General features: G+C 50.1%; 1 protein-coding gene across 1 annotated transcript; it reads right to left on the bottom strand.

Annotated features, from left to right (window-relative positions):
- Window positions 1-15,869: 15,869 nt before the first annotated feature.
- LOC309685160 (E3 ubiquitin-protein ligase TRIM36-like) lies at window positions 15,870-20,560 on the bottom strand (the record flags this gene model as incomplete). Its single annotated transcript, XM_082500969.1, has 6 exons — window positions 15,870-16,171; window positions 16,443-16,736; window positions 17,278-17,402; window positions 18,054-18,307; window positions 19,240-19,335; window positions 20,414-20,560. Coding segments are annotated over 6 exons (1,218 nt in total), but the record flags the coding sequence as incomplete, so codon positions are not given.
- Between the last annotated feature and the right edge of the window lie 280 nt (window positions 20,561-20,840).

The following is a 20,840-nucleotide window of genomic DNA, read 5'->3' on the forward strand; positions in this document are numbered from 1 at the left end:
AGCGCCCGGGTGGCTGTGACTGCTGAAAGCCTCCGTGTGTGAGGCGGTGGGGACATTGTCCAGGTACCACTGTCCCCTCTGCCTACAGCGTCACAGGGTGGGCTCTGGCCCTTCGGCATGTCCATATGTGCCCACCAGCTCCCCTGAGACCACCCCAGGGGGCAGAATCAGCCCGCTTTGGGCCAGCCGTGTTGTGCAGGAGCTGGGCCTCGCTTCTCGTTAGGAAGTGGCCTTTGGGAGGTGACGAGCTTGCGCTTTCCTGTGCTGCCAGGAGAGCGTGGGTAGAGCCACAGTGCGAGTGACACTGTTGCTGCCCTCAGCGCGGCTGGAGGAGATGTTCCTCCTCCAGCTTTGCACACTTGGCACGCTGCCATGTGCCCTGTGACATGGTCCTTGCGCACAGGGTGGCCGTGGTGGGGGCTCAGCCCCATCCTTACAGTGCTGGGGAGCACGGGGCTACCAGGCACAGAGTCCCTCCCCCAGTGAGGTGCTTTGGTGCGTTGAGGTGTTAGATGGGGTGGCACAGCCCCTGCCCGCCCCAGGAGGGGGGACACCACCTCTCCGGTGGCACTGGATGGGTGGTTGGGAGGGAGGGAGCAGAGCTCTGGGAGTCATGGAGAAAGGTGTGGGGGTGTCCCTCATCGTGGCAGCCCCCAGCAGCCCTACCCCGCCACCCGGCCACCCCAAGGGACACCCAAGCCCCATCTTGGTCCTCTCCCCGTTGGGTGATGCCCTTCCACCCACCCCGGAGGTGCTCTCCTCTCCTGCGGGGGGGACGCCCAGCGCTCGCCTGGCTAGAGAAGCACCGGGGGGGTGCTTAGGGGGCATCTGAGCTTCCCAGTTACAAGGGCGTAATTAGTGCACCATTAATAACCATTAATAACGACTTTGGCTCTGCTAACCAACTGCGGCGAGGCCCCCACCCCGCTTTAGCACAGGCTTCCTGATGCCAACGCCTCCCCGAGCCACTGGGTAAAGCGACACCTGGCAAAAAACCACCACCACCCCAAAAAAAACCCCCACACCACATCCCCCACTCCTCACCCACCCCTTCTCCCCCCATCACAGCCATGGGGCAAACTCCCCCCACCCCCACCCCCAATCTCAGCTCGGCCGTGACCCCCCCGAGACACTGGAAAGAGAGCAGCGGAGAGGGAGCTCAGGCTCGTGTGAGCTGGAGAGATTTCTCTTTGTTTTTTGATGTTGCCGTTGGGTGGGATTTGGTTGGTTGTTTTTCACAGAACACTTTGCAGTAGAGGACAAAAACGTGGTGTCGCAGCCCCCGGGGCCGGCGCTGGCACCGCCACCTCCCCCCACCTCCCCCCACCTCCCCCCTCCCCCGGCTCCTGTCCCTCCTCCTGCCCGGGGGATGTTCCCACTTTCCTTCCTTGGTTTGTTTGTTTGTTTTTTTCCTTTCTACCTTTCTTTTTTAATATGTGGGGTTTTTTTTCTTTTGCCCTTTTTCTTCTTTCTCCCTTTTGTTTTTCGCTTCCCCCTCCTTTTTTCTCTTTTTCCCCTTTTTTTTCCGATTTTTTTTGCCTTTTCCCCCATTTTTCTCTGTTTCCCCTTTCCCCCCCATTTTTATTTTTCTCTTTTTTCACTTCTTCCCCCTTTTTTCTCTTTTTCCCCTTTGTTCTTTTTCCCTTTTTGTTTTTTGCTTTTTCCCCCTTTTTTCTGTTTCCCGTCCCCCCCGTTTTACTTTTTCTCTTTTTTTACTTTTTTCCCCTTTTTTTATCTTTTTCCTCTTTTTTCTTTTCCCACTTCCCCCCCCCCCCCCCCCCCCTTTTTTTTTTTTCCTCTCTTTAAACAAGCTCTCTCCCGAAGGAGCGGCCCCTGGCTCTCCGCTGGCAGAAGGAGCCTACGGAAGAGCTCTGGCACTGACACGGGCGGGAACACCCACTCACACATCGCAGCACAGCAGTTAGTTTGGCAACACCCCCACCCCCTGTCACAAGTGAGACCCGCACAGACAAAAGGCTCCTGAGTGAGGGCACTGGGGCAGCCCCACCTTAGAAGCAGCAGAGGAGCAGAGCCGTCCGGAGCCATCAAGAGCACAGGAAGGGCTATTCAGGGCCTCATTGTCTGCGCCGAGTGACCGTCTGCTGAGAACCGCTCTGGCGGCTCAGAGCTCAGCCCCAGCAGCAGTCTGGAGCCAACGGGGAAAAGTACACTGGGAGGAAGACTGGCAGCCTTCCTCCACAACGCCCCGGAGAGAATGACCAGAGTGCTGCCAATCCCCATCGCTTTTCCAACTCGGTTCCTTTTTTATTAGAAAATTAATTAAAAAAGGATCTCCAACTCTCAGGTTTCCAAGGCACACAAAATCTCTAAAAGGGAGACACAAGCGTGAGGTGCTGAGGTACCCAAACCTGCCCACGTTAGTCCAACTAAAGGGAGAGCGTCGGGAGGCGAGGGAGGAGGAAGGGGGAGGCTGTGGGATGGAGAGAGCCCTCCCCGTACCCCTCGGCTGTGCATCCTCGCAGCGCCGTGGGGAATGGAGGGCTGTGTGTTTGGGGGGGTCTTTGGTTTGCTCCCCTGACCTGCTGGGGGTGGAGGAGGAGGATTTGGGAGTGGGGGATGTCCGGCGGCGGGGTTACATTCATCGGGCGGTGCTGGGCGGCACGGCGGGAGCCTCCCTTGCTGTGCTGCGAGGCCGGGGCTCCCGGAGCGTGTTTCTGCTGCTGCTGCTTCACCTGCTGGAGCATTTCCCTCATCTTGCGCTGTACAGTCTTGGGGAGGAGAGGGGAAAAGCAAGAGGTGGGGGTCAGGGCACCGCTTCTCCCCCCACCACCCACCCCCGAGCCCCCACTGAGCATCTCGACACTCCCAACAAGCTGTAATTAATTTCAGGTTTGTTATGGGTTAGTCCCACAAATTGATGCGAGGAGACGGAGCCAATTAAGACTGAAGTATTTATTAGCAAGAGGCAGCAAGCAAAACAGCGCTGGGCGGCCCGGGAGTCTCACTCCGCCGACGGCTCGCACCCGGTTCCCGAAAGTCCCTGGTTTTATACTCTTCTTTTTCCGGTAGAGAGGTACTTTGCATCTGCACGACACGACTTGTTGCTAGGGGGTCGTTTTCTGCTTTCCTTTTCCTCCTGGTTGTCGCAGGGATGAAGGATTCATGTCTTCCTCACATCATGTACTCTTCGTCTTCATGAGCCCCCCTCCCCTCCTCCAAGTCTTTTTCACATCCTACTTTGTTTGCATAACCTGACCTTTGCAGTTTTAGCCTTGCCCGCTCACAGGATGCGGGCTATCTTGCAACAGCAGGTTCAGCAATTGCCTTTTTGTAAAACAATGTGACAACGCGAGTTTCTAGGTTTGGTGAACAAACAGCGCTGAGCTTATCACAATTCCCCCCTTTTACTTTTTACTATTTTGTTCGTCAAACCGCTTAAGCGCTTGTGCTTGAGCTTTTATTGTGCTTGAGATAACCTACTGTCCAGACGGTCCTTGAGCGACTGGTTGGATCAGCAAATGATCTTCTGTTACTTATTACAATCCTTCCCCTCTTTTTCTTTTATTTACAAGAAATTTGCTGATCAAACCTGGACAGTACTTCACAAGCTGCATTTAACTCAGAGTTTTCATCTGGTATAATCTTCATTTCTAGTTTTGATTGCTTTATTACCATTAGTTGCACTGTTTTTAACCTGTTCTTAACAAAAGCTACAAATCTGTTAACAATAACAAGGCCCGAAGGTTAGAATTAACCACAGTATTATGAGGGGCCCCGCCAGGGTGGAAATTAAGGTAGTTAACTATGGTGCCAATGGAAGGGTTGGTGCTCATTTCTTGAGGCCGTGGTAGTGAAAGGATACCAGCTTTCATTGCCCCACTGTTTAATACCTCTCTGCCTGTCCTCGTCTACTCTCGTGCAGAGAGCAACGGGATATCAACATCTTCTCGGCAGCAGCAGGTAGTCTTCAGGGGAATTTTCTGGCTTTCCTTTTACCACGCCTTTCTCACTTTAGTAACTCTGCTGTTAATTTATCAATAATTCTTAAATATATTTCCACCTGTTTTGTTGCTGGGCCTGTTTCCAGAGGAATCTTACAGCACACTGTCTTAAGGCTCAATACCAGTTCATTTCTTATACCTCCCAGGGTTCAGATATTGATAGTTCCCACCCCCAAAATAATTTACAGATTTTTGCTTGACTTTCTGATTCCTGATACGTCAGATTTTTGCGACAATTCATACAGCAAGATTGCATGTTAAACGAGACACATGGCCATTTCTTACCAAACTTTGCACACTTGCAAACAACCCAACATAGGTATCCAGAAGTATGGTGCTTTATACATGGTTAAACTATCCGTTACTTCTCTTCTGGAAAAGTGCATTTACCAGTCTTGTTCCTTAATCTTACTCAAAGGTCTCTCGGTTCCGACGTCATAGTCCACCTTTCCGGGAAGATAGGTCTTTTTATTCTGCTAGTGTGGGTCTATCCTTTCTCCGCTGTCCGTACTGCTGTATCTGTGTTAAGTAAAACAACAAAAAGGTCCCTCCCAGCGGGGCGTTAAAGATGTTTCTTTTCTGGTTTTGGTCAACACCTGATCTCCAGGTTGGATTCGGTGTATGGAAATGTTCAAGGGAGGTCTCTTCTTTTAGTGAGTTCTAAAATATACTCCGTTAAGATTTCATCTTCGACTTTCAGGTGTTTTACTAATATTCTGAAATCGTAAGGCATCCCATACAACAATTTAAAGGGGGATATACCAGTATCTGTTCTTGGCTGAGTTCTAATATGTAGTAAGGCTAATGGCAAACATACAACCCAATTCATTCTCGTCTCTACCTTCAGCTTGGTTAGATGTTTCTTTATCTCCTCATTCATTCTTTCTACTTTCCCAGAACTTTGAGGATACCAGGGAGTGTGGTATTCCCATTTTGTTCCAAATAATTTAGTTGCTTCTTGATTATTTTGGAGGTAAAATGTGGGCCTTTCTTCCAAGAGGACTTTAATAACTGTTTTCGCCGTAGTTCTTACCACCGAGAAGGCTTCTACAAAGATCATCAACCAAGACTAATAGATACTGATATCTCTCAACCTTCGGTAATTCAGTAAAATCTACTTGTTTTTTTTTTTTGTTTTTTTTTTGTTTTTTTTCAAATGGTCTTTTAGCCAATTCACGCCCTTCTTGTACTTTTTCTCTAAGTTGTCTCTTATTCACTTTGTGACAGGTTAAACATCCTTCTAAGAGCCTTTTTGCTAAACCGTATATCTCGACACAGGCATAGTTGTCTCGACACATCCCATAGTAATAGGGATATATATATTACTATGGGATGTGTCTCGACACATCCCATAGTAATAGGGATATATTTAGCTGAGTATTACAAGATTCCGTACCGTCGCGAACACCAATCAACAAAAACTGTGTCTTCACCTCAGGAAAATGAGCTATTACCCTTGGAAGCGACCGGGCGAGACTTGCAGAAAGGCAAGTACTTTCCATCTTCTCAGACAATGTTTACCAGTTTTTAAATTACTGTTAGAGGAAGAAACTATGACATCATTTGCCCATCCTCCCCGCTTTTTGAACTTAGTGATGATGAAAGATAGCATATTACAAAGAGGATAGAAATACTTTTAATTTTCCCCCATATATATAGGGGATCAGGCCTAGTACCAGGGGATCAGGCCTAGTTACCAGGGGGCGAGGCCTAGTCAGCATGGGTTTATGGAAGGCAGGTCCTGCCAAACGAACCTCATCTCCTTCTATGACAAGATAACCAGAATCTTGGACGAGGGAAAGGCTGTTGATATTGTATACCTGGACTTTCGAAAAGCATTCGATACTGTCCCCCATACAATTCTCGTGGAAAAACTGGCTTCGCAGGGCCTGGATGAGCATACGATCCGCTGGATCAAGCACTGGCTGACTGGAAGGTCCCAAAGAGTGGTGCTCAATGGATTTAAATCCAGCTGGCGGCCGGTCACAAGTGGTGTGCCTCAGGGCTCAGTGTTGGGACCATTTCTGTTTAACGTCTTTATTGATGATCTCAATAAGGACATAGGGTGTATCATCAGCACGTTTGCAGATGACACCACGTTAAGCAGGAGTGTTGATTCCCAGGAGGATAGGGAAGCTCTACAGAGAGACTTAGATAGATTGGATCATTGGGCCAACATCAATGGTATGAGTTTCAACAAGGGCAAGTGCCAGGTCCTGCACTTGGGCCACAATAACCCCGTGCAGCGCTACAGGCTTGGGGAGGTGTGGCTGGAAAGCTGCCGGGCAGAAAGAGACCTGGGGGTTCTAATTGACAAGGGGCTGAATATGAGCCGGCAGTGTGCCCAGGTGGCCAAGAAAGCCACCGGCATCCTGGCTGGTCTTAGAAATAGCGTGGCCAGCAGAAGTAGGGAGGTGATTGTGCCCCTGTACTCAGCACTGGTGAGGCCACACCTCGAGTATTGTGTCCAGTTTTGGGCACCTCAATACAAGAGAGATATCGAGGTGCTGGAGGGAGTGCAGAGGAGGGCAACGAAGCTGGTGAAGGGCCTAGCAAACAAATCATACGAAGAGCGGTTGAAGAAGCTGGGACTGTTTAGTTTGAGGAGGAGGAGGCTGAGGGGAGACCTCATCACTCTCTACAACTATTTGAAAGGGCACTGTAGAGAGGTTGGTGCTGGTCTCTTCTCACAGGTAATTAATGACAGAACAAGAGGGAATGGCTTTAAGCTCCAACAGGGTAGAGTTAGACTGAACATTAGGAAAGAATTTTTCACAGCAAGAGTGGTCGGGCATTGGAATAGACTGCCCAGGGAGGCAGTTGAGTCACTATCCCTGGATGTGTTTAAGAGACGTTTAGATGTGGTGTTGGGGGATATGGTGTAGGGGAGAACTTTGTAGAGTAGGGTAGATGGTTGGACTCGATGATCCCAAGGGTTTCTTCCAACCTAGACAATTCTATGATTCTATGATTCAATGATTCTACATATATTGTCACACACGTGGTGACTCCCTGTAACAACTGAGTGTAGATAGAAAAGGTGGAAATGGGCTGTTAACCCTTCGTGTACTTTCCTGAGATATACAACATACGTCTTTCATAGAGTTTTTCTTCGTGATCAAGATTTGTGTAGTCTAAGTTTAGCCACCCTAAGGTTAGGAATGTAGTTTAAATTTCTCGTGTAGGCTCTCTGTTGGAAATGGAGAGATATAGGCACTCTTTTGGGGCTATTTATTGAATCATAAGACAGTGCCAAAGACAGGTGAGAGGACTCACTTTCCCAGAGGTGCTCCGTGCTCTCTGCTGGCTGTCTTGAGTGTCTACAGGATTAGATGCAGTGATACACCAAACTTTTATATTACTAAATGTAGATTAAATAAATACCCCCTTGAAGTGTCTTGTAAAAGGTAGTAACAAGAGAGTTCCGTTTTGTTTTGAATGTTGGGCTTTATCCAACATAATTAAGGTCAGAGGAAGACAAGCTAATAAATATTTACCTCCCTTAATATGTTTCTCCTTATTCTTGGCCAAGTGGCATGACTGAAGAAAATATAATTAGTTTATTCAATGAATCAGTAACAATATAATTCCACTATAGGAGGGAGAGTTATGTTCTTAACATGACAAGACACCAGAGTAATCAGTAGATTAGGCATGAAGAATTGCCACTGACCTGCCACGTGTAATAAAAAAGATTATTATTGTTTGTTTTGTGTAAATGTGCGGGATAAAATCTTGATAATACTGAGTCGTTGTTGGGACGGACACGACACTGGACATCAAGTTGCAGCAATCCAATTTCTTTACTTAACAAGCAGTGCTTTTTTATATTCTCTTACCCAGGTGCTTATCTATGCATATATTCAGCATTCTACTTTTGCCCGATACGCTCTCACATCACACACTGTTCATGCTCTGGTCAAAGCCAGGATGTTTGCCAACCTTTATCTTTTTACTTAGCTCTTCTCAGGACTCCCCAGTCTCTTCAAGGGTACACGGATATCTGCTCAAGGTCAACGTTAAACTCGTATTCTGATCCCTCGGACCAGCCAAGGTTTCCCACAGGATAGAATACCCTGTTGGTCAGTTTTGGGTCACCTGTCCTGTCCGCTCCTCCCTCCAGGTGGGACCCCACTATGCTTTTCCGCTTCCGACCCTCCGACGGGGCAAATAACAAAGTTGGTTGGCCTTGTCTGTTATGGCAATAAGTATAAGCAGGAGCCTCTCTGCATCCCATGCCTGGGCATCAGCTATAAACAATTGGTCTGATCTCTCTGAGAGAGTGAACACTGTCTGCGCAATATGCAGTTATTTTAGTAGTTAGAAGAGGCCCCGCTAAGAAGCGAAGTTACTGAACGAAATTGGTTCTGTTTTACCTCAAACCAGGACAGTCTCCATCCACAACCTTGGGGGATTCCTCATATACAGGGGTGAAGAGGTGGAGGGTCAGATGTACACATGCGGCACGGGCTGCGTTAACCCCCGCGCCTCCCACTGCAGGAATGACCGCAGGCAGACGCACTGTGAACCAAACATCAAACCTTTAATGAATTAAGAAAGAGAGAGAGATGTGGGAGAGTGGGGCTGGGGCTGGAGTGGGTGGGTGCGGGTCGCATGCGGTGGGGATGCGTGCTCCACGCCTTCTCTATCAGCCCATGAAGAGAGGCTGGGGGAGCGTGGGGCACTTTGCCCCCCAGCATCCCCCAGGGTTCTGGGTCGCTTGGTGGCCATGGTGTTGCCATCTGCCCTCCATTTGTTGCTGCCCATGTGCTGCCTGCTGCTGCCCACTGCGGCACCGTCCCGCTCCGGCGTTCCCTCCCACAGGGTTTTGGAGTGTTTTTCCACCTGGCACACCACCATCTTCCTCTTCTTGGGTGGGATGTTGTCCCACGGGGAGGTCTCTTGCGTCCTGGGGGTGCCGTGTGGCGCGGGGCGCTTGGCCTGCTTGCCACCCGCCTCTCCCGATCTAGGCACAGCCTGGCAGGAGACAACGGCTGGTGGCAGCAGCGAGCGGGTCAAAACCTCCTGGGACTGCCTCCTCAGCAGCTCCTCCAACAGTTGGGCCATGCAGGGTGGCCGATGCTGGGAGACAGCCGGGGGTCTGGCCAGGGTTCTTGGCAGCGGGTGACAGAGGGTTCTCAGCAGGGAACTCTCTGGAGGACTCTTCAGGGGATCCTTCCAGGGACTCTTCACAGGACTGTCCTTTAAAGTCTTCTCTGAACTCTCCATGGAGGGACAGCTTTGCTGGTTTTGCTGCCTCGGCTCGGTGGTGGCCGTTGGAGGGCCCCGTAGGCGGGCTCCTTGAGCAGGCTGACCTCAGAACTCGTTGACGATAATACGGCTATTACAGACGTTATGAAGGCCGAGGCTTCGCGGGGATGGGAGGACTCGGCCTTCACCGCCTTCAGCACTGTGCGTTCGGTGAGGATTTTCTCCCCTATTCCTTCTCCTTCTCTTCCTCCTCCTCCTTCTCTTCCTCCTTCTCTTCCTCTTTCTCCTCCTTCTTTTCCTCCCTCTCTTCCTCCTTCTCCTCCTCTTCCTCCTCTATCGGACTGAGGGTTGGCTGCCATCTCTTGGCTCTGCGTCCATGTTGTCTTTTGGGCATTGCTTTGCCCTTGGGTTGGCTGGTCATGGGTTGGTTTGTGTCGGAGGAGACCCTTGGGACCACCAACCGCCGCCTGGAAGGACACAAAGGGAGAGGTCTACCTGAGGACACAATGGGTTTGGGGCTGCTTTCTGCCCCTCCCCATGAGCCACGTGCCTCCTCATGTAGCCAGCAGCAGGTTGGCGGAGGAAACCCCCTGTGCCGGGACCCTCATCTGACACACAGCTGTCCCATTGTCCCTAGACCACGCTGGGGCTCTCCTGAAGAGCTGGAGAAGATCCAGCCCTGTGAAATGGGGGTGTTCCCGGCAGCCACATCCCACCCCTCCAGGTGCTGCCTTCACCACTCTTGGGTGGTGATGACCAAGGAGCGTTCAGGGCTGGGGAACGGGCTCTTGCTGGGTCAGAAAATCATGGAATGGTTTGGGTTGGAAGGGACATTTAGAGGTTCATCTAGTCCAACGCCCCCCGCTGTCATCGGCAGGGCCACCTTCCAGTAGACCAGGTTGGTTCCAGCCCCATCCAACCTGACCTTGAACACCTCCAGTCAGGCTGATGGAATGGTTTGGGTGGGAAGGGACCTTTGAAGGTCCATCTAGTCCAACACCCCTGCCATGAGCAGGGAGGTCTTCAACCAGATCAGGTTGCTCAAAGCCCCATCCAACCTGGCCTGGAATGTCTCCAGGGATGGAGCGTCTCCCACCTCTCCGGGTAAAATGGCCCCATGCGGCCGCCCACCCTGAGCCTTCAGCCTCACCTGGCCAGAGACCTTGTCCTCTTCTTCTTCTGCAGCTCCGAGATTTCCCCGAACTGCGGTGTTTTGCTTTGAGTCGGGCTCGGAGCAGCAGGAAAGGGAAAACCGGGAAACCCCACTGGAACCAGAAAGAAGACACCTCCTCAGAAGAGCGTCGCTGTGACGCTGCCAGACCACCCAGGGACACGCAGGGGGTGCTCAGGCCTCTTCCCAAAATGTCTGAGGGTTGGACATTCTGCTCCTCTAGCAGCCCCATCGTGTCCTCCCCAACACCAGCACCATTTCCAATGTGGTTTTCCGACTTCATCATCATCATGATGGTCAGGAAGGAGGAGCCGGGTGGTGCCGGGGAGGGGACAGGTGTCATTTCTGAGGGGAAGAGGGGGAGGAGAAGGCCTTGGCCCACCATCCTCCCACTGTACCCTTGGGCACATCCCACCCCGGGGCTCTCTTTTGGTGACACCAACAAATCATTAGGACAAAAGGCCCTCAGGAGTTGGCCTGAAGCTTTGGGACAAGTCGGAGCCTTTTGGCGCTCAGCGTCGGCCATTTCCCCACAACATGGCAGAAGTTGGCTGCCCGTCCCATGGAGAAGAGCTGGGAGCTGCTTTACCTTTCCCACCTTGCTGGAGAGGTGGCAAACTGTCTTTTCTCATCTGCACATCCTCACCAGGGACTTGTCTCGAGGTCTTGAGGAGAGCCCTGGGTGGGTGTTTGGGCACACACTCCATCACAAATCTGGAAAGAAGGAGAAGACACCCATATGACCCATGGCACCATCAGCACTTGCCACTTGCTGCGGCCACTTGCCCGCAGGCAGAGTTTGGCATTGCCATGAAGGCCATTGACTTCCCAAGTCTACCACATCCCATCCCCAAGGACGGGCCTGGGAAATGGAGTCGCCCAGCAAAGAAGTCCAGGCCACCACGGGAAGAAATGTCATCCAAATTCCTCTGTCTTTCCCCTCAGAGCTGCCTTATGGGAGTGACTGCGGCCTGGGGACATCATCAAGAGTCGCCGCCTGGTGTCCCCAGGACACCCGCAGCGGCACAAGGAAGAGATGCTACCTTGGGAGTTGGCATCAAAGAGCGGCTACAGCCGCCAACGTACTCACTTGGGAAAGAGGATGACACGGCCGGAGAAGCTCAGTGAGGCCACGGGTACCACTGGGGACACAATCATGTCCTGCAATGGAGGAACACAAAGATTCAGGACATCCTCAACGTGGTTGAAGCACTGCACACTGGAGGATGCCAAAGACAGCAGGACATCCTCAATGTGGTTGAGGGTCTCAGTGTTGGAGGAGGCCAAAGATGGCAGGACATCCCTCAACGTGGTTAAAGCACCCCACATTGGAAGAGGCCAAAAATGGTGGGACATCCCCCATATGGCTGAGGCACTCAAGTGTCGGAGGAGCTTGAGGCAGCAAGTGTTGGCAGGACCGTAACTCTCACCTGGACCGAGTGGCTGAACGTGTCCTGAGGGACCCCACACAAGCAGTGCCAGAACACTGCCGTGGGACCGCACGCACCACAGAGAAACCAAAATGCTTACCTTGAAGACAACCTTCTCCAAGTTCTCCTTCCCAGACAGCCTCTCCAGGAAGCTGCGGTAGAATTTCACGCGCACTTTCGTGCCTTCGATGAGGAGCACCCCCACCTCCCTCAGGATGAGGGCCACATTCTCCCCCTTCCCCAGGCAGTGCGAGAGGAGGGTCGTGGTGCCTTGGATGCAGTCCACCACTTTCTGCCGGGACACGGCGGCTGCCACGGCCACCTTGGAGTACTTGAGGGGCTCCAGCTCCTTGTTGCCTGGAAGAACCACAGGAGAAGGATGGAGACGCTCACCCGGTGGCCCGTGTCCTACAGCTTGTGTGTCACAATCATTGCATTGCCCCAAAAAAACTCAAAACCACTCAATTATTGGACTTTGGAGTTGCTTCAGAGAAGATGACCATGCAGTCAGCCATCTTACCGGGCAGGTAGTCCTTGTTGTCCATCAGGTTGTGGACAACAGCAAGGTTCCTGGCCAGGTGGAACACCGGCTTCTGGATAGTCACGGTTTCATCTCCGACCTGGACGCGTTCGAGGACAGTACCGAAGGAGCCAAGGGTGGGAATTCGGACGCCCTGCAAGTGGACGAGAAGGGTGGGAGGGTGAGGACTGGCTAGAGGGAAGATCTGGAGGTGACCTCCCCCATCCAGGGATGGTGCTTGAGGCTGGATCCTGCCCTCTCCCACCGTTTGGAGGCACGAGCTGGGCGGTGGGGAGAACTTTGGGGAGGAGATGTTGAGTCCTTCCCCTCCTCAGGAGAAAAAAACAGCACTGGAGTTTGGGCAGAACCAGGATGAGGCCATCCCGGGGGGGTCTCCAGCGACCTGGATCAGCCCTACCAGAAGTGACACCAACATTGCACAGGCCCCGTTTGGCCGTCAGTGGGGACTTTTGGGGTGAGATTCCTGTTTTCTGAGGAGTTGAAGGGTGAGAGCAGGCCACGCCCCAGGAGGATCCCACCACCCCTCATGGTGCATGAGGAGGACGCGGGTGTTGCACCACCTTGTGGAGCAGGAGTTGGTCTTGAATGTAGCCAGCCACTGCATCCCAGACGGCCGTTCGCTCTGAAAAAACAAAGAAGAACCAGGTCAGGCCCCATCTCCACCAGCTCTCAGGTCCACCCCAAACATCTCCCCCTTGAGCCGCGACGCGGTGGCAGACGCCAAGTGTCATGGCTGGCTCCGAAATGGTGACAAGCCCTTGAGTCTTGGCTGCCGGAGAGGTGGCTGCGGTTGGCCGTACCTTCAGCGGTGACGCTGGACATAGCGAAGGTGTGCTCCATCCCATCCCAGAAGTCCATCTTGGTCCGCCTCACGCTGGCAGGTCGGTTCTTGGTGGCGACAGCCATGTTAGAGGTCATCTTATGGACGTTCCTCCAAAGTGTGGGACCCACCACCCGGTGGGCCCTTTTATACCCCCTGAGTGGGTGTGCCACGCACCTCTTGTGACATCAGGGTGACATGTTCATCGCTGATTGACTGACCGTGGTGGCACGGCAACCGCCAACCTCTGGTGGGGTGGCCATTAGCAGGGAGAGCTTCAAGCAGCTCAGGATGCTCCAAGCCCCGTCCAACCTGACCTCGGACCTTCCAGTCATGGACACACAGATTGGTTTGGCTTGGAGGAGACATTTGAAGGTCCATCTCGTCCAACCTCCCCTGTCTTCGGCAGGGGCATATTCCAGTAGAGCAGGTTACTCAACGCCCCATCCAACCGGACCTTGGATACATCCACTCAGACCCACAGAATGGTTTGCATTGGTTGAGTTGGATTTTTGGGTGGTTTGGGTTCCAACAGACCAGGTTGGTCCCAGCCCTGTCCAATCTGACCTTGAACCCCTCCAATCAGACTCATAGAAGGTTTGGGTTGGTTGAGTTGGATTTTTGGGCTGGAAGGTTTGGGAACCAGTAGAGAAGGTTGGTCCCAGTCTCATCCAGCCTTACGTTGGACACTTCCAGTGTTCTGTGGGACACAACCCACAGAACGGTTTGTGTTGAAGGGGACCTTTGAAGGTCCATCCAGTCCAACCTCCCCATCATCGGCTGGGACACCTTCCAGTAGACCAGGTTGGTCCCAGCCCCATCCAACCTGACCTTGAACACCTCCAACCGGACCCAAAGAACAGTTTGGATTGGATTTCTGGGTGGTTTGGGATCCAGTAGACGGGGTTGGTTGCAGCCCCATCCAACCTGACCTCAGACACTTCCAGTCATGGACCCAAAGACTGGTTTGGGTGGGAGGGGACCTTGGAAGGTCCATCCTGTCAAACCCCCCAATCACTGCAGTGGCCGAGAATAAAAGTAGTGCCACAAGTGGGGCGGGTGCTCCTGCGTTATTGTATCTCATCCTATTGTATTATTTTATCTCTTTCGTTTATTTTGTTTTTTCCTCTTGAGCTGTTGAGCAGAGATGGTTCTCGTGCTCTCTTCCCATCTCGGGGGGGTCGTTGGGCTGCGGCGTGGGGCTGCAGAGCCCGGGAGGAGAGGACAACCCCGAAGAAAAGGTCCCCTTGCCGCCCTCCACCAGCAGCGGTGGGATGGGTGCAGGGACCCTCCTGCCATCGGCTTATCCCGTCCCCTGCGGGAGCCTTTTTCTGCAGCAAACCGACCCAAACCGACAACGGCACGTTGGTGCTTCTTGCTAAATGGGGACGGGGGAGAAAACCAAATCTATCAGTTTGTTCTGTAAGGATGGAAGCAGCGCATCCCCAAACAGGGCCAAAATCAGGCGGCTTTTACAGGATGGGGTTTTGCAAAGCTGCTGGTGCCAGTGCCCCATGGTGACGGTCAGAGGGGGAAGAAACTGGTTGAGCCCTTAAAAAGAGGAAAAGAAAAAGGCTCGGAGGAAGGGAAAGGTGCAGTGCCGGGGTTTCCTTGCTGCTGTTCCTCCGGGATGCCCGTGCGCGTCCCCTCCACGCTGCCCTCCGGGCAGGACCGTGCTCGCTGCTCCGGCTCTGCCTCCCTGGAGGGGAAAGGTCCCGGCGCAGGAGAGTCCCCATCTCTCCCCCCTTCCCAAAAGATACTTTTATTACCGGAGAGGTACATTATTACGCCGGTGACCCACAGTGGCTGTGGGGCTGGGGGGCTGTGGTACCAGCCCTATTGCTGCCCTACCCTTAAAATGGAATTATACACTTCTAATATAGGACAATTTGGTTTTCTTTTTTCCATTTTGTTTTCCTCCCTGTAAAAGGAGGGAGCGGGGCTGAGCTTCACTCCCTCCTGGCAGGGACCGGGAGAAATGAGAAAATCAGGATCTAATTTCTCATTTTTCAAAAAGTCTCCATCTGACTTTCAGAAGCTTGAGACACTGGCGTTTTTATAATTTCAGTATGTTATACAGCAGAAGGCCAACACTTTTGTTAGATTCATGAAAAAGTTAAGAGCCCCTGGGAGATAGCCTCCCAGCCTGCAGTTCCTAGACACATCCAGGCTTACTACAACTGTAATTGAGAGCTGGAAATCTTTTTGCTGGTTTATCCACTGCACTTTGGCTTGTGCTCAGTAGCACTCCAGTGTCATATGCAAATCTATAGCCTGGGATGAGCCAGTGACTTGGAATCCACCATGACGCAAGCTACAGCAAAGACACACAGATATGCACAGTGAACATTGTGCCTCTGAGTGGCTGCCAAACCTAGTATGCTAAGGGAATTAAGGCAGAATCTTACTATTGACAACTAAGCATTGCTTCAATCTTGCAAATGATGCTTTTTTTTCTCTTTTTTAACCTTCTTGCTTTAACTGACATATCTTGATATCTGTAGAAACCCGATTTCTTTCCCAGAAAGAAAGAAAATAGGACTCTGGACAATTAGAACATCTTCCTACTAATAGTAGAGGATGAACAGGACAACCTGCTTACACTATATCCTTCAAGCCACTTCCCACTGCTTAGGTTCATCTTGTATACTAATTGAGACCAGGCTCGCTCTTAATTTATTTTTTAAAAAGCCATCTCCTTATACAAAACATGTATTAAGCAAGAGTCTGCAATTTACCTTGGGCTGGTCACATCATGGGTATTATGGAACAACCTCTGTATCTTGTTGCTAGAAACAACTCCCACTTTCACCAGGTAGGAATAGGCTTCCACGTGAAAAGCCCAGAAGTGCTTCCCTTTGGCAATCCCAGTGTCGCCAATGATGTAATCCAGGGTTGTGTAGCATCCGGCCTGCATGCGCTCAGACCCCAGCAGTAGAGGAAATCCAGCCCTACTTTCCACAGAGGTTCTTCCTGGGTTCAGCAGGAGATGTTCACTGTTGTACCCGCATTTGTCATCAAAAAGAAAACTGAGAACTGAAAAACAGCATCCCAAAAAATTTTCTCTTAGTTAAGTATTTCTGTGCTTATAAACTATATTTACTAGAATTCCTCGCTTTTAAAGGCTACCAGGAACATTACGCAAGCTAACACAGTCTCAGTATGCTACCTACTTAACCTGTTTGTTAACAGTGCTTTTAAACATGTATACAACCGGTAACAGTGTAGTAGAAGTCTGGGAGCTACTGGAAACCACCTACAGCTCTTAACACCACCAGCAGCTCGTGGACATAAGAAAACCCAATACCTGGGGCTGGAGGCGTACGCAAGATAACTTCTCGGCTCCAAGGGCTGGAGATGGATCCTTTATATCCTCGAACTCTGAAGGCATAGCTGCTGTCGTCATCGAGATCAGATATTACTTTGCTCTTGCTGCAAACTTCGATCTCCTGCCACGTTGTACTCTCCTCTTCTCTATTAAGCTTATGATACTCAAGAACATAGATATCAGCTGAGTCTGTCTTCCCAGGGCATTCCCAACTGATCAGAGCTTTGTTGTACATTTTGCTCTGCTCTTCATTGATTTCTGGTATTTCTAGACCTGGAATGACAGAGATTCAGGAGAAAAAAACCTCAAATGTAGATACATGTTGTTTTAGAATTAAACACAGAAGCCCTTTGTTGAGTGGCTACAGCACTGGGGGGACAGTGGGGGGGGGAAATCTGACTCAGTCAAAGAGTGCAGATGAGGATGGGTCTGTTCATGCACTTAAATCCTTTCTGGTTTTACTTTGAAAGTTGTATTATTTATTTTTGCTGGCAACTAAAAAACCATATAAAAACCTATTCTTTTCTGTCATGCAATCACGACAAAAAGCTGCTAGGAAGACCTAGTATTACTTAACTACAATATTTTGGAAGCCAATGTAAACTGGTTCTGAATGCCATGGCATCTTAGCTTCTTTATCAAAGCTGAAGCTAGCATTGCTGCCAGGTAACGCCTTGTGAATCACAGAGGCAGAAGGGACAATGCAAGTCACAAGATTGAGTTCTGCAACTGCAGCCCTGCACAAGTTTTGCCTCTTTCCAGAGAAGCCCTTAAAGCTATAACTCAAGAAAGACGTGATGCTCTCATAATTTGCCATTGGAATGGAAGGACAAGTCACCAAGGATCTCTTCTTGCTTGGCTATGTCCATCACAAAGTCCTCGAAAGTAATTTCAGCTGCTGGCTTGAAGCTCTTCAGAGATTCAGTAGCTTTTTGGATTCTGAAAGCACAGAAGCAGAGGGATGGCAGAAGAGGGAAAAAGGAATTCACATGGGTGCATTCCTTAAAGCAAAACCGCTAGGTTTTGCTTTAAAGAAAGTTCTCTTTTCAGGTACTTACTCACGTGTCCCAGAAACTTGTCTCTCTAGACAGAATTAAAATGCAAAATTTAAAGGCCTTTTGTACATCAGTGTAAAGATAACTAACAGGGAATCTTTTGGTTGGCAGAGCATTTTAACAATTTGGGGCATTACATTCAAAGAACAAAATAGGTGTGAAGCGCTAATGGAGCACAACTATTCAGATCAAAGAGTTTAAAGCCAGAAGAGACCTGTTAGATTAACTTGCAAATACCCGATGCAATCTCTGAGCAAAGGACTGTATCAGTGAGCTGAATGGGTTACCCTTCCACTGCAGTCCTACTGAAGAAGGCTAGGCGTTGGCGCAGGACAGAGCCCCTCCTCTGGGCTGTTTTTTAACGCACACTGTAATATAGGAATTTCTACTGAATGGTACCGGGACCGCCTCTGAGGCTCTGCAACACAAAGTACTTGCATTCAGTACTTTCCTAGCAGGTGTCCAAAGAATATGACTGACCAGACATCCCTGGAACAGTACCTGTACCTCGAACGGAAGATAATTAATAAGATACCTGACATGAAGTTGTTTTGCTGTTTGAACAAAACAAGATGGATCGGTTTCTTTAAGCAGTTCTTGAGCAAGTCCTACAAGGCCATTATTTTCCAGGAGCCCTTGAGATTCTTCTGCTTGTGTTTGCAATTTTTCCAGCCTTAAATTCTTAGAAGCTTCAATTGCCCTAAGAGCTGCGGATTTCTTCTCTTCCAGGACATGAGATAATTTCTCAAAACTCTGAGATGCTTCTTCTTTAGCTCTTTCACTGTTGCACTAGGAGGGAACAAAAGACATTTTAGACGGATCCCACAGCACTGTGGCTGTGTACAGAAACGTACTTAGGGTTGTTCAAGAGATCAGAGCAAACTAGTCATCTGTTTGACTGACAAGACTAACGAGCTTTGTTATGCTCTTCAACACTGAAAATGCAATCAGCACTGCACCCAAGCTAGTAAGCGTCTCCTATGTTAACACAGAGAGGAAAGAGCAGGAAATTATTCCTCCGATTATGTATTGAGTTACGCACAGCGTTTGTCTAAATAGTTCATGGAAAAGCACTGTAAAAGCAAGTCAGCGTCTGAAGTCTTCATGCCCAAGACCTAGGTGCTCTTCCACCTTCCCCAGTCACCCTGAACTGGGAGTCCAGCCCAGTTTCTCCCCTATGCCCTGTAGTGCCACCTCTGATGAGTGCCCTGGATAAAAGGAACTATGAAGCACAAAGGCCATCTGCAGCAAGATACAGGCAGGGCCAGGAGCTCCTGCCAATTTTTGCCATTGCGTTTTTCAGCTCGTATGTGAGCTCCCAGCTCTGACTCTTCTGCAGGGAGATTTTGCCCTTAATTCTGACTTCACTGCAACATCCTCAAGGTAAACAGACAGCATAAATTGTGCAGCACCACTCATATGCAAGAGCTGTAAGTCTAACCCACCTCTCTTTGGGTAAGGTATCAAATAAGCTTTATGTCAATTAAATTCACAGCAGCACCCAAAACTTAACTTCCCTCTGTAGGTTGCCCAAATTTCCCACACTGTCAGGATTAGGTCTTACCGTCTGTGACTCAGAACCAACACAAACTGTTCAGAAATGGTTTTGCTGGCTAACAAAAAAAAAACCCAAAGGATCTGGAACACTTCACTGTTCCATTTGGAGTCCCTGCTGTGTCCTTGCGAGGTCCGTCCCCAGACAACCCACAAGCCACTCTCACCTCTGTTTCTTTCAGCAGCAGATCCAGCTGCGTGATGCGAGCTTTCACCTGGCTCTCCTTACTGATGAGGTACTCGATATCTTTTGAAAGCTTCTCCTGTTAAAATAAAACAGCAAACTGGCAGGCAGAACAAGGGCATCCCACCCAAACTGACAACAAGCACAGGTGGGCCACCCAGCCAGCACTCAGTTTCTGTAGTTACGAGGACAAGAGCCTGCCATCAGTTATGAGCAGCAACCCTGCGGAGAACTGCTCAGTGACCCGCCATGACTGGCCCGGGACATCAGGCCACTGCCATGTGCAGGACTGGTGGCACAGCCTCTGAGGAGAAGAGGTGACAGCCTCAGCTGGCTCATCCTTCCCCAGCCACAGCAGTCACCTTCTCTCTTAGGCTAGGAACACGAGTCTTCAAGACATTACCAGAACTAATAGAAAAGCCTCATAGGTTATTAACTCATCTGTAGTAAGGTTTGCTAGAAAAATGAGTGGTTGGAAACTTGAACTTAGGAGTGTCTCTGCACTTCCTTAGTTGCAAGAGTTAACAGCTGTACAGGAAAAGCCTTGCAAACAGGCGAGGAGGCCAAAGAGCAGAAGGCAGGCTGGGATGGGCTTTTTTTTTTTTTTCTCTCCTGTGAGCAAGAGAGGAAGCAAAGGAAGAAGAGGAGGCAGCAGCAATCATTCTTTAATAACAAAGCAGTGTTTGCAAGTCTGCCCTGTTGTATGGTGCTTAGGGAATCAACAGCTCTGCAACTTCAAAAACATACAGCGTCCCAGCAGATAACTGCCGATGCAGATTCTTCAGGAGTGCTTCTGAAGTATAAGCTAACCCAAGCCACAAGGACACTTGCCTTAAAAAAGCCAGATTGTAAACCATTAACTTCTTAAACCTTCTGCATTGGTCAGTCCTGATGCACAGTTGGCTAACATAAGGTGGAAGCGCTTTTAAGGGGTTCTGTTTGAAGCCTCATAGAAAATATAGTTTAGTTTCTTAGCCGCACACTATGTCACTCTAATATATACATTAACAGATGTTGCACAGCAGCATGCCTCATGACTCGTTCAGTGTCCTCCAAACACACGTCCTGGCATCCTGCCAGGGGAAGTTTGCCCTTAAACCCGAGGCTCAGTGCTCTTCCCCCTTCTTAAGGCCAGGTCCAACAATATTTACTTTTACCTTAAAGGTTTTGTAGGCAGTGCTTATGGTTGTTACTCTGTGGTTTGCATGACATCCACCCGGTTTACATAGACGACAAACAGGCCTTCTGCAGGTTTCACAGTACATGTTTACCCTCTCCATTTCATGTTCTGGACACATCAAAATCTGGAAGAAAAAAAAAGAGAGCAGAGAGAATGCAGGTGTCCTTCCAAAAACGGAGGTGCTCAACAAACCACCAAAACACTCAATTATCCCACAGCAGCGTCTGACTTACCAGTGGGTATTTTTTATATTCTGTTTATCTTCCACCTTTTACATTTGTCCATGCCAGTGAAAGCCAGCAGATGAAAACAAACAGTTTCACCAGGTTTACAGTGAGTGAACCTGTAGCAATGTCTGTGTACACATCACATAGCCTCCATACTGCAATCAACCATTTTGCTAA

This window comes from Vanellus vanellus, assembly GCF_965231255.1.
Source record: "Vanellus vanellus genome assembly, contig: HAP1_SCAFFOLD_850, whole genome shotgun sequence".
Classification (NCBI taxonomy): Eukaryota; Metazoa; Chordata; class Aves; order Charadriiformes; family Charadriidae; genus Vanellus; species Vanellus vanellus.